The 13,028-nt window shown below is 39.5% G+C and overlaps 1 protein-coding gene across 1 annotated transcript in view; it reads right to left on the bottom strand.

Moving 5' to 3' along the window:
- Nucleotides 1-9,721, bottom strand: part of c1ql3a (complement component 1, q subcomponent-like 3a) — a 45,860-nt gene extending 36,139 nt beyond the window's left edge. The window contains exon 1 of the mRNA XM_075452236.1: nt 9,131-9,721. Coding sequence (XP_075308351.1) covers nt 9,131-9,721 — 591 coding nt within the window. The remainder of the gene's footprint in view (nt 1-9,130) is intronic.
- Nucleotides 9,722-13,028: the final 3,307 nt, after the last annotated feature.

Raw genomic sequence — 13,028 nt, 5'->3', positions numbered from 1 at the left:
CGCTTATAACTTCCACATACATTATCCAATCTGTCCCAAACTTCATACTGTGAATGCTGGACCCAGCTTGAATGGACACATATAAAATAGTGATATCCATATACAGCGCCACCTGCTGGTGGTTGGAAACGTCTTTTTTTTTCCACAACTCGCTTTTGATCAAACTCCTCCTACATATTTAATGCAAAAACCTTCAAACATGGACAGATTACTCTTAAGATATGGGGGGAAAAATTCATGGAGAAACTTTTTCAAACCTCAAAGGGCGTGGCCGTGGCGACACCTCAAATTTATGACTCGCCATGAAAAATTAAGTCGCTTATAACTTCCACATACATTATCCAATCAGTCCCAAACTTCATACGGTGATAGCTGGACCCAGCCTGAACGCGCACATATACAATAGTGATATCCACCTACAGCGCCACCTGCTGGTGGTCGGAAACGTCTTTTTTTTCCCACACCTCACATTTTATCAAACTCCTCCTACAGATTTAATACTACAAGCTTCAAACTTGGCCAGGTTACTGTTAAGACATGGAGGGAAAAATTCATTGAAAAACTTTTCCAAATTCTGAACGGTGTGGGCGTGGCCAGGCGGTGAAAATCGTGTGATGCCGTTTGTGATTTGAAAGCCTTATCATCGCAACGTCATGAAACTTGGCACACACGTCCACCCTGACGACCTCATACGAATGTAAAGGGTATTGTGTGTGAACGGAGATAAATGGCTCAGTGACGCCCCCTAGAATATTTAAAAAAATCCTCCGCATTGGGGTTATTATGTGCTCGTACATATGCAGAGGGTATAGTGCGTGTGGGCAGAGCTGCGGCTCCAACGTCCAGCGCATGCCTCAACGTACGCAAATCCCAACGTACGCACACCTCGGTCCCGCCTACAGCTGCTTGCAGCTTTCTAGTTGTTTCTTTCTTATTCTTTGTAAAAGGTATGCGAAAACTCACCTTGAAGCTTTCTAGTTATTCTCTCTTTCTTTCTTATTCTTTGCAAAAGGTATGCGCAAACTCATGAAATTTTGAGAGCACCACCTGCAAGTCGACGACATGAAAGAATCTAAACTTTATATTTTAAAAATGGTCCCCTTAATAGAATTAGTTTCGCGTAGTACGACGAAATTCGGTACACTCATTCATCATGCCCAGACGCACAAAAAAGTCTCATGTCGCCATGGTCCCACATTCACAGGAAGGTGGCCATTTTGGATGGAAAGTGCGTTTTCGTGCCATTTTTGCCAGATTTCACACCTGCATATGATCGAACTTGTCCTACAGATTTAATGCTACGATCTTCAAACTTGACCAGGTTACTCTTAAGACATGGGGGGAAAAATTCATGGGGAAACTTTTTCAAAACTTAAAGGGTGTGGCCGTGGCGATGCCTCAAAGTTCGATGACTCGCCATCACTCGCCACAAAAAATTAAGTCACTTTAAGGCACACACGTCCACCCTGACGACCTCGTACATATGTAAAGGGTATCGTGTGTGGGTAGAGCAAAATGGCTCAGTGGCGCCCCCTAGAAATTTTCAAAAACCCCTCCGCATTGGGGTTATTATGTGCTCATACATACGCAGAGGATATCGTGCGTGTGGGCAGAGCTGCAGCTCCAGCGTCCAGCACATGCCCCAACGTACGCACATCCCAACGTACGCACACCTCGGTCCCGCCTACAGCTGCTTGCAGCTTTCTAGTTATGTATGTTTTTCTGCTGACAACACTGCTGTTGTCTTTTGTCTGTTTTGTTCTGTTTTTGTACTGACAGTTAAGTGAAACTTAGGAAAGAGAGGATATAGAATGTTTTATTTATTTTTATTTGACTGTGAGAAATATTTCAAGGTCAGACGGAGAAATAAAGATCCTACAAAATTATATTTCTTTGTTTCCTATCCTTAATGATCTGGCCACATATGTTTTAAACTTACTTGTAATGTAAACTATGTAAAACTACGGAGTAGCTTTGAAAATAACAGTGTTAAACAAAATGAAACCAAAAATACCAAATAAATATAATATTACATTTTTATTTGGATTAAATACAGGCTTTTCTTTATGTTGCTACATAAATATGCTGTAGTGTATCCACCTATTTATACACACCTGAATTCCATCCATGCCTATAAATGTGAGAAAAGCCACAGGTAGTTTTTTTTAAATGAAATGGAAGCTTTCTTCTTTACACACATTTGTGAAAAGATTCCAGCTGTAAGGTAGCTTTTCAGAGAGTCTCCTGTGATTGCTTGATTGTCCACCGTTAAACATGCCACTGCAGATGTTTTTGGGTTTTTTTTCCATTGAGCTTACCTCCACGCACCGCCTGCTGTCAACCAGTTAGATCCCGACAGATTTGGCCCTTCAATAACTGTTCAGCCAATTAATCCTTTTCTTAGGAGCTTAACAGTCACTGTTGGGGAGCCAGTAAGGAAACAGATGAAACTGTCCTCCAAAGTTGCATCTTGGTCTAATTCAGGCAAAAACTTATCCTCCTCTGTCAGTAGTATCTCTGCGGCTAGTTTACCATCGCGTCGGGACGCTCAGCTGAGAGGAATACACGAGCTTACATGAATTGGAAATTCATCCAAGAGACAGCTGAGAGACAACAGCCCAAATAAGTGCAGTACCGTTAACCCATCCAGCTTGTTGATTTTGATGACTGCCTTTGACTAATTGCCTCTGTTTAAAAAAACTTTGTGTTACTTTCTGTGCCGCAGTGCGTTTTCTTGTGGTTTTCTTTTCAACCAATGAAAAACTCTAGGTTGAGTTTTTTTTCCAATTAACTAACCGGAATGAACTGGGCATTTAAAAAACATGGAGCGGAATTATTTTTCTTTTCCTTCCCCTTTATGGAATTAACTAAAATATATGACACTCTTTGAGTTGTATTTCGGGGACGCACGGTTGTGTGGTAGTTGGCATACAGCAAGAAGGTTTCAGGTTAAATTCCCAGCTGAGGCCTTTCTGTGTGGAGTTTGCATGTTTTCTGTATGCATTGGTCTCCAGGTACTCTGGCGTCCTCCAACCGTCCAAAATCATGCATGTTAGGTCAATTGGTGTCTCAAAATTGTCCCTAGGAGTGAGTGTGTGTGTGGTCGTTTGTCTCTGTGTAGCCTTGTGATGGACTGGCGACCTGGCCAAGGTGTACCCTGCATGATTTGAATGCTGCTCTACTCATCAGACTTTCCCCACCTGCCACAAACCTGTCTTTGAGGATATTCATACCCTGGTGCTAACCAGACCAAAAGACTTTTAAATTATATCCTGTCAGCTAAAATATACAAGACATTGAAATGAAGAGGAGGACCTCGGACCAAGGACTGACCAAATGCTTTCTTCAATCTAAAAAAACTTGGAAATCACCAATTCCCTGACAAGACCTCTATCTTATGCCGTAGAAAATAATCCTTTCTAGACTCTCTTTGCCACATTCCAAAGGAAGGATTTTATTGTGTGTATAACTTTTAGGTGTGTTACTTAAACTATGTTAACTAAACATAATATCATTGTAAAGATCATTTTAAGGTTTTTATTGGAATCTAGACCTTAATTTTGATAACACTTACAAGTGACATATAATATGGAAAAAAATATTTATTAAAAATATGGGTAATTTTTCCAGAGAACTGCATTGTCATCTATCTGTCATAGTCACAGTAATATTTAAGTCTAAAATAACGATTTAAGAGATCTGCATAGTAACCTCAACTAATTAGATTTTTGACGTTATTATGTGTGGTTCTTTGTGTTAACACGGAATAAGATTACATGCTTTTTAGTACTTTATTCATATGTACTCATCTGGATTGAAAAGGTTTTTCAATATTTTCGTAATTAGGAAAAAAGTAATCGATACAATTTCAGTTTATCTTTGAGATTTAGAGTATTTTGGTTGAATTTTGTGCATTTAGCACTGGATAGCTTGCTATACAGCTTATCTACAAATGTAACTGTCCATATATTTAATATTATCTCTATCGTCTGTTTTGCACATATATCCATACTTACAATAATTGTTGTTAACCTCGTTCTGCATGCTACTAATGTATTTTTTTGACCCCTCTGAACAAATGTGTTTTAAGACAGAGAAATAGGTGTATTTTTAATCTAAGATTTTACCACTAGAATTAAACATTGATCTTTGTCTAGACAAAGACAAAGGCCTTAAAATCCTCAGTTTATCTCACAGGCTGAAATCAGAGCCTAAGTCTGCTGCACACTCCACCTCACACCCTGCCCATGGGAATTAAAAACACAGAGCTGGAGAAGAAAGGGGAGAATTTTTAAGAAGAATAATTATAACTGAAGTTATAACAAAGGGATTTTTGTCTCGTTAGTGTTGGCACCTGTCATTTATGTCCCATGTTCTTTGTTTTCTTTGCACATTTTAACCTACGCTGCTGCATTTGATGTTCCATAGTAAACAAGTGATTATTTTTTCCACGCAAAAGTATTTTTCATGCATAGAGCCAGCACAACATTTATTAAAATTTTCCCGTTTTAATTAACTATTTTTGTGAATTGAATTGAAGTTAATCTCGCAAGACTTGGCTTACTTTACTGACCAAACCAACTTCACACTCAAAACACTCAAGGGGAATGAGCCTGCTTCCATCGGCATCCTGACTCCCTGCGACCAGTGGGTAATATTTCAATAAATATCTACCATCTATACTAATTAGATGGTGATTAGACGGTCATTAGATTATTTAATGTCGGATGTTTACTTTTATAAAACTGTGGTAAATTCAAGTGAGAATTACTTAAAGGGATAATCCGGAGTAAAATTATGCTACAGACCGTGGTGAAGTTGGTTTGATATTGCTTTGAAAAAAAAGACACCTTATTTCCTTATTGTGAATATCTGTCGAATATCCAATATCAAACCAACTTCACCACGGTCTGTAGCGGCAGCTGCAGCAGACACATTTCCGGAAAGGTACTGGCTTGATTAAATTCATTCTGGACTCTATATCCGACCACATGAAGACCTCGGGACACTTCGGTTTGGCTTTAGGGACCCTCTACTCACTACCACGTAAGTGTTATGTTGTTTGGAGCTGTAGAAGAGGTATAAAAATAGCGTTTTGTAGCGGTGACATGATTTGCCCCATTCACTTCCAGGCTAACGACTTTTGGCTAAAAATGGTCAAATCGAAATTCTCAAAACACATCCGAATGACATGATTTTGATGTCAACTCAACGTATGTACTCCCAACATCCCGTAAATTGATCTAAAGTGCATTTTACTCCGGATTATCCCTTTAATACCACTGTGAGACTGATTCATATTAATTAAAATATTATTCCTTATTTTTATAGAGGCTTCCATTTGTTTTTCCTTAATTTAGTAGTGAGTACGCCATGTTATATTTTCTCGTGCTGGCCGTGTGAGGTGTTTATAAACTTGTGTTTTGCATGAGGAAGCGTCATATTGCTGAGCATGTGTCTGTGTATCAGCATTTCATTTTGTCTGGGCGTGACCTTTTGAAAAAGAGTTGCTAAGGTGGTCTGAAAATTCGCTAAATATAGCGACAAAGTCGTTAAGTTGGCAACACTTGTATCAAAGAAAACTGAGGTGTAATTCCCCGGGTAGGGGGCGACTATAGGTGGGCAGTACTAAAATATGTCACGAGTGACAACAATGTATTTCCTCCTTCTCTTGGTCCCGCCCCTACTCTATACATAACAGACAAGCCCTGGCATCATTGAAAAAAAAGAGAGAAAAGAACACATACTTATGTAGCTCTGTACAAATGATTGCCAGCTATCTTTGAATGATAGTTAGTTACATGTGGTATTATTTTAACAATGTTCTAATTAAGTGTTTGAATTAAGATAAATGAATAACTTCAAAATTTGACCCTATTACTCATTTAAACTCACCAACATTAGCTTTGAATCACCTTTGTTATTTGGAAACATTGCTCAAATTTAATTAGTCTCAAAAATGTAAAATCAAAAACTAAATCAGATAACCTTTGGGAAGCAGAAAGGTTTTAAGAGAACAACAACCAAAGAACTTGTATGTTACCTTTGTGTTTGCCATAGGTTAAAGTAATGATAAGCTTCTGCAACAAATGTATTCCTCCCTTTTGTTAAAAGAACACAGTTATGCTTATACACCATTCCCTATTTGTTTCTAAGTCAACAGAAACAAAAAAAGGCAGTTTATTTTTACTCAAACTGATTAACCAAATCACTTGAACAACCACCCTCACGTTACCCTTACCTTTCTATATTGCGCCAAGCTCAAACTTATAGCCAGGAAGATCCTTTTTAGTCAGTTGAAAACATGAAGATGGATTTGACTCAAGCGTTGATCCTGGGTTTTGCTGCTAAGAGAATCCTTGAGCTTGAGCCAATAAGGTTATGGCTGAGATAGAGGCTAAAAAGCCCAAAGAAAAATTTTGTGACCAAAATGTTAGAGAACCTTGCTATGGTTTTCTAACTCCAGCCCTGTTGAAAGAACATTCAGCCAAAGTTAAAGATGATCAAGATGCAGCTAATCAACAGCAGGAACACCTAGGAGAAAAATTGGTAAGTGTCAAGAGAGAGCTAGTCAGTCCTTGGAGACTAGACGTACGCAGGAAGTACATGACTTCCCCCTGCCAGACAGATTGGACCCATGCGAGAAAAGGGCCTATTGGAGATCCGACCTTTCACCTCTTTCTTCAGCCACACCAAATCGTTTCAGAACCGGTAAACTGGGTCAATCATTTCCTCTAGTGCACCACATTCCACAGGAACCCACTGATTGATAGCTCAATAAAATTGCTCGCAATATGCCGAGATTTGAATCCACTCCTGGGGTACCACAAGACATACCTATCTTGTTTAGATTCTACCTAAACTATATTGATTTCTATCTGCGGAAGTTCCCAAATGCTTTTTGTTAGCAATAAGATCAATCTGATTAAGCTAACATCAGTTCATAGATTTGACAAAAAGTTTTTGAATGATGTTTCTCAGTCTGATTTGACTGCTGTCATGAGGATTAAGCAAGGACGAAAAGAGCTGCCACAGCATTTCTACTACCACTGCCTCAAAACCAAAAATCTTCACCGAAAATCTCCATCCTGCTACTAATCATCAAATTGGAGTTATGGCTAACGCTTGCGCTGCATGAATGGACTGTATTTAGCATTTAAAAGCAGAAAAAACAGGCTAAGCCCGATATACTGGCCCTGAACATGGGATCTTTGCCCATGGAGTTACAAGGAGTGCAAGGCGGCGAGGTCCCAATGGAGGTCCCTCATTGGCCACAATCGCAACGGTCTAGGGAAGGCCTCTGACGTATCTACTCCAAAATCCTTGTGGCCCAGTTGTGAACCAATTAACTCCAGTGCTGAGCACCACAGTTTCCCATCAAACTCTCACAGGGTACTTTTACCAGCCAATATGAGAAACAGCCCGCTCGAAACAGCAATAGCAATTACAGACATTGGTCTGTAAATCGTTGCACACTGTGTGGTCGTAACCACCACCACATCAGGAGTCAAAATGGGCAGGGTTGTTGACAGGGATCACACACAATCTCAATCTCAGCCATGGTCTAGTGAAAGGGGAACCATCCCAGCCTCAGTTAGGTTGACATTGATAGCCTTAAGTCTGTTGTTTAAAAATGGAAGAAAAAGAGAAAAACAAAAAAACGTAGCTCCTTGCAATTGCTTACCATGCTGATAAGGACAGCATGTTACATGTTACTATCCATACATTGTCTGTTTGATTGTGATTGTTGATTATGTGTGCTACAATCAAACAGACCCAGTTTGACTCTTAAATAATTCAAATCAAACACAAAAGGCTAAATTACCACTTTTCAAAATTATTTATTTTTTTTTCTGCCTTGTTATATCCAAATAAATTAGTTCACATTTGCCTTGGAAAAAAAAAAGTATTCAAGGTAAACACAAGAAACTTGTGCTAAAGAAAAAAATAAAAAAAAAGGACCAGACTCAGTGAGTAATTCCCCATACTCCCTATATAGACCAGTGAGCAGTGCTGACCAACATATCATTGGGGTCATCAGGTGGGAACCTCCTTTCATCAGTGTTTCATCTAGTTGGGCCCACGACACCTCCAGGAGGCTAGACAATGACCACTGGCGTCCCAGAGTCACCCCCCTAATGCCAGCCATCACTGCTCCTCACACCACAACCACCATCTTATTTTTATATTGTTTTCTCCCACAGCCACAAGCTACCTCAGCCTCTTCACCAACTGCACACCAGTAACAGCGGGGTGGGGATGCAAAGTATAAATATATATGACTATCAGAATACAGAGGTGACCATGGATCAGCATTACGTAGGGCTACGACTTATTTTTTCATTAAATTGTTTGTTTGGGGACCTCTTTTATCACAGGGCGTTTTGTACAAAAGGTTTACTAATCCTCAGATGTGTACTTGAAAGGAAATGTTAAATAAAAGAAACATTTTTTTTACACATATGCATTTACAAATGCTCTCCAAATTCGAAAGCTCCAAAAAGTTTTGGGCGGCATAATTGGTTGTACTATATAGTGGTAGGAATGTGATGTCAACAGTTGAAGGCAATCTGGAAATATTTTTAGATTAAGGACATTGATGTGAAAAAGAAAATTACATCCCTCCATATCATAAGACTTAGGTTCTGTCCAATCTCAAGCAAACTCTGTTGACCCTATAACTTCAAAACTAAATGTCTTGGAGTTTTGTGTAATGTTAGTTTGTTTTGTGTAATGTTAATGTGTTAAGTGAAATATGTTTTGTGATTTTATCTTTGTCATAATTTGCAGTCATAATAAATTTATGCGTGTCTGCAAAACGTTTTTCTTGCAGCAAACATACAACAATGAAATATTATGCACCTTAAAAAACTAACTGTAAAGGAAAGGTTTTTTACTATTGGAACCATCTTAAATTAATCAAATACATACCATAGCAGTTTAAGAGGGTCCATTCTACTGAGGGATAACTGAATCAATACATTTTTATAGTTACGCATAGAGGTGATTTGGAAATATTTTTACATGGTTGTTTAGCTGCTTTACATGACGTACAGTCAACGTGAAGACCTCGAGAATAATACCTGTTTTTAAAGGCTTGCTCTCACTTACACAGTTTCTATTAGCCTACCTGGTTGTTTTTACACAGGTCCGCCCACATACTGGTGCCGTCTCCTCCGCGCATCAGAACGTGGTAAGTGAAGAAGTAAATTCCGGGAATGGAGCAAGTGAACTTTCCTGTTATAGGATCGTAGTGGTTTCCCAGGTTGGTCACCACGTCGTCAAACTTGAGCACTTCGTAGCCTTCATGCTGCTTTTTCAACCCTGCGTAAAAGGCGATCTTGGGCACGGTGCTGTAAGTGGCTGCGCTTATTGCGCCAGCAGATGCGCTGGGTCCCGGTGGTCCTGGTAATCCAGGTCTACCCGGTTCACCCTTCTCTCCTGCTGGCCCAACTGGACCAAGTGGTCCCGGCTCACCTGGAGCTCCCCGTGGACCTACCTTACCCGGTCGTCCCGGTTCCCCTTTCGGACCATGGATGAAAGTTGGTAAAGACTGCACCAGGCTGTTGTCTGATACCGCGTCTGCTGTTACGGTACTGGTGGGAGATCTGGTACCGTACGGGTCACACACCATTCTACAAGTACCAAGCATCTCGTAGTGCGCACCAGTTCCCGCTGAGTTGACTAGAACCGGGATAAGGATGACCAAAACGAGAATCATAACGACCCCCAGGACCCCCGCGGCCACCAGTCGCTTCCTGCCAACCAGCTGCGACAATGCAGGACGACCCTGCTGCCTGCTTTTGGGTGAAATTTTGTTGGCTGGAGAGAAAGACTTTTGAAGAAAAAAATGTTTCGAATTGCACTTTAGTCTATGTGATGATAATTTATTTATTTTAAGCAGAACTCCCTACCCTTGTCGTTCAAGCTATTTCCACTCCACACTTTTCTTGCTGATGCGCTGGTTATTAAAGTCCGTTTGAAAGTTCATCCATTCAGCTGCTGTTAACTCACACATTTCAGCATTTCACATCCAGACGGGAGTTCTGCCGTGCCTCACGCCCACTAAAGTGATAACCAGAGTCTTACACACAGCAGAAGCATCAGAGAGAGAGAGAGAGACACAGACGGGGATGGTGTGTGTGTGTGTGTGTGTGTGTGTGTGTGTGTGTGTGTGTGTGTGTGTGTGTGTGTGTGTGTGGGAGGGGGGGGGGGGTATCCAATAGAAAAAGAGCAGCTTATTCAAAGAAAGCCCAAATACTCATCATACCACAAATTATGATTATTATTATTATTACTATCATTATACCGAGCTGAAGGTTGAAGGTGAATAGCTGCTGCTCTCCTGCAGATCTGAGGGAGCGCAGGTTATTATTTATTCTCCACAATAACCTGGAGCCTATGTGAGATGGTAAAAGTATAGTTACAATGGCATATTCTTATGAAATCCTTGACTCAGACAAGTTCCATCACTATCCCAGTCATTTCTTAACAAAGTCATGTTTCTTGTAGCTCAAATGAGGCCATGGTGGTGTGTTAATGCTGCTCAACTCAAACACGCCTGGTCTTTTCTGTCTTCATTAGTCCTCCAAATGTCGACTTTTAAAGTGTCCCTGAAAAGGTATTGCCAATTGGATTGGCATTTCTCTCAATATGTGATGAATGATGAATGGCTTGATCAAGCCTCATAAGAATTTAAATGGGTAAAGGACTGACTCATGAGAAGCTCTCTTGAAAGTGATGTTACAGTTAGCCACAGGGCAAAGAAAAGAAAATTAGGAATAACTAATATATGACAGAATAAAATAATAGTACAAATAATGTCTTGGGAAAGTGAGTAAAGTAATTACTTTGGTGTTTAACCCTTAAAGAAGCCATATGGGAAACTAATTTTGCTTTGTCCATGGGAGAATATTAGGGTGTCAAAAGTCTCCAGCAAGTGAAAAACTCCCCACAAACATTACACTGGCATTTTTTAATACCCTTTTGTTTGAAATTTCCCAATTTAATGACCATTCTGATTTTCATTTAAAAATTAGGTCGCACTTCTAGGTCACTCCACTCCCTTGGCATCTGAGTTACATTATCATAACGTTTCTGAAAAAGATGTGCGTGTGGGGGCTGGTCTCCACCCGTCCCAACAGAGTGCTGCTGTTTCAGTAGGGGTCACACAAGGGGCCGCTGGGATTAAACCAACAGGTATTTTGACCAAAGCCTATCTTATACATCTCAATAAGACCTCAGAAAATTGTGTCAAATTGTTTTTAAAAAGGGCAAAATATGTCTCCTTTAAGTAAGTACCAAACTATGACTGCTTTTTGGCTATTAGCAAAAAGTTACTGATTTATTGCAAAAACACCATTGGTTTTAGATGTTTTTGCAACGAGAGATTAATGGCTATTAGGATTTTAAAGGGTCAATATGTAAGTAGTCCACAGAACAAGTGGACCCATTTTAAATTTGCTTAAGTAACTGACAGTGCTGAAAAGTGAATCTGTCATTACCAACAAAAAAACAACACCTTTTCACTTTTCTACAGAACTAATAAATTAAACTGTTGATGATATTTAAGTGAAGTGCTTATGTTGCCCTCAGTATATGTGCTGTGATAAACTTTGTCAGTTAGACAAACTCCTTTCCTGACATCATGATTCTGGAGACACTTGTCCCTTGTCCACAGGTTTATTGACGCAAGAAAGAGTAAAACTAAAACACACAAAAGACATAATGAATACAAATAAAATTGCTTCCTCTTTATTACTTTTCTTTTTTTTACCTACAAAACCATTGTATTTTAACATATTTTAACGTATAATCAACTATTTATTCACATTTCTTCCCTTATATGAATTTTAACAACAGTAACAGTAACTATAATGACTCAATAGACTTCCTGCATAAACTTCTCAAAACTAAACATTGCCACAAAAATAATCTGTGATCATTAATAACAATAAAACTACTTGATACATACCAACGATGCCATCAAAGGGCATAAGATGCAGGCAGACTCAACAGGATAGAAAACACTAGCAATAAGAGCACCCCTGAAGCATGCTTCTCCTCACTTTCTGGTTATAAGCAAGGAAGTGAGTCACCTGACATGTGACATGTATTTCTTTTTTCAAAATAAAAGATTTATCGATTGTAACAAAACAGTGCTAATGAGATTTTATAGATATATATGGAACTGAATTGATCCGTCTGTGAATCTATGCAGTAAGCCTGAAAGAAAGAAATTTATATAACGTTAAACTTCTCATGAGAATACCATAAAAGAGTGAAGCTGCCCTTAAAACAAATGTAATGTCTGAAGCTCCCTGGTGTTATCCTTTATAAACAAGACATGGCATGCAGTTCAGAATACTTCCCTCCTCTAGACCTTGAAGGTGGCTATATCATTACCTGCAGGTTAACTAACAAAAAGAAAGGGTTACAAATGTATATGAATGTAGGTTAGAAAGGTTTTGATAACTGTATGCAAAGTGAACACTCTAAACATTAATGCAAGCTGTGGTAAAACAACATTATCTGAATTTTGTCCTGGTCATACCCTCTATCATTCAAATCAGAATCCAAAGATAAAACAGCAACAATGGTCCAGAACTCTAAGGTGTGACATTATTTTTTGTACTGTATTATTGGATTAGCCTGCATACATCACAATGGACAAATATTTTCACATATCTGAAATAAAGGTAGTGGTGGTTAGCACTGTCACCTCACTGCAAGAGGGTTCATGGTTCAAATCCCGGCACGGGCCTTTCTGTGAGGAGTGTGCATGTTCTCCCTGTGTATGCAGGTGCTCCGGCTTCCTCCCACCACCCAAAAACATGCATGTCAGGTTGACTCATAGTTGATTTGATCTCATTTGTCTCTATGTGGCCCTGTGATGTACCCTGCCTCTCACCCAATGACAGCTGGAATTGGCTCCAGCCCCACTAGTTTCAAATGAAGAACTGCACCCCCTCTTTAGAACGCTAGTGTTTAATTTGAAGTGCTGACCTTTAAATGAAAGTCCAGGTTTT

This window comes from Odontesthes bonariensis, chromosome 20, assembly GCF_027942865.1.
Source record: "Odontesthes bonariensis isolate fOdoBon6 chromosome 20, fOdoBon6.hap1, whole genome shotgun sequence".
NCBI classification, from domain to species: Eukaryota; Metazoa; Chordata; class Actinopteri; order Atheriniformes; family Atherinopsidae; genus Odontesthes; species Odontesthes bonariensis.
The sequence above is the reverse complement of the archived record's forward strand: the minus strand, read 5'-3'. Positions and strand labels throughout refer to the sequence as shown.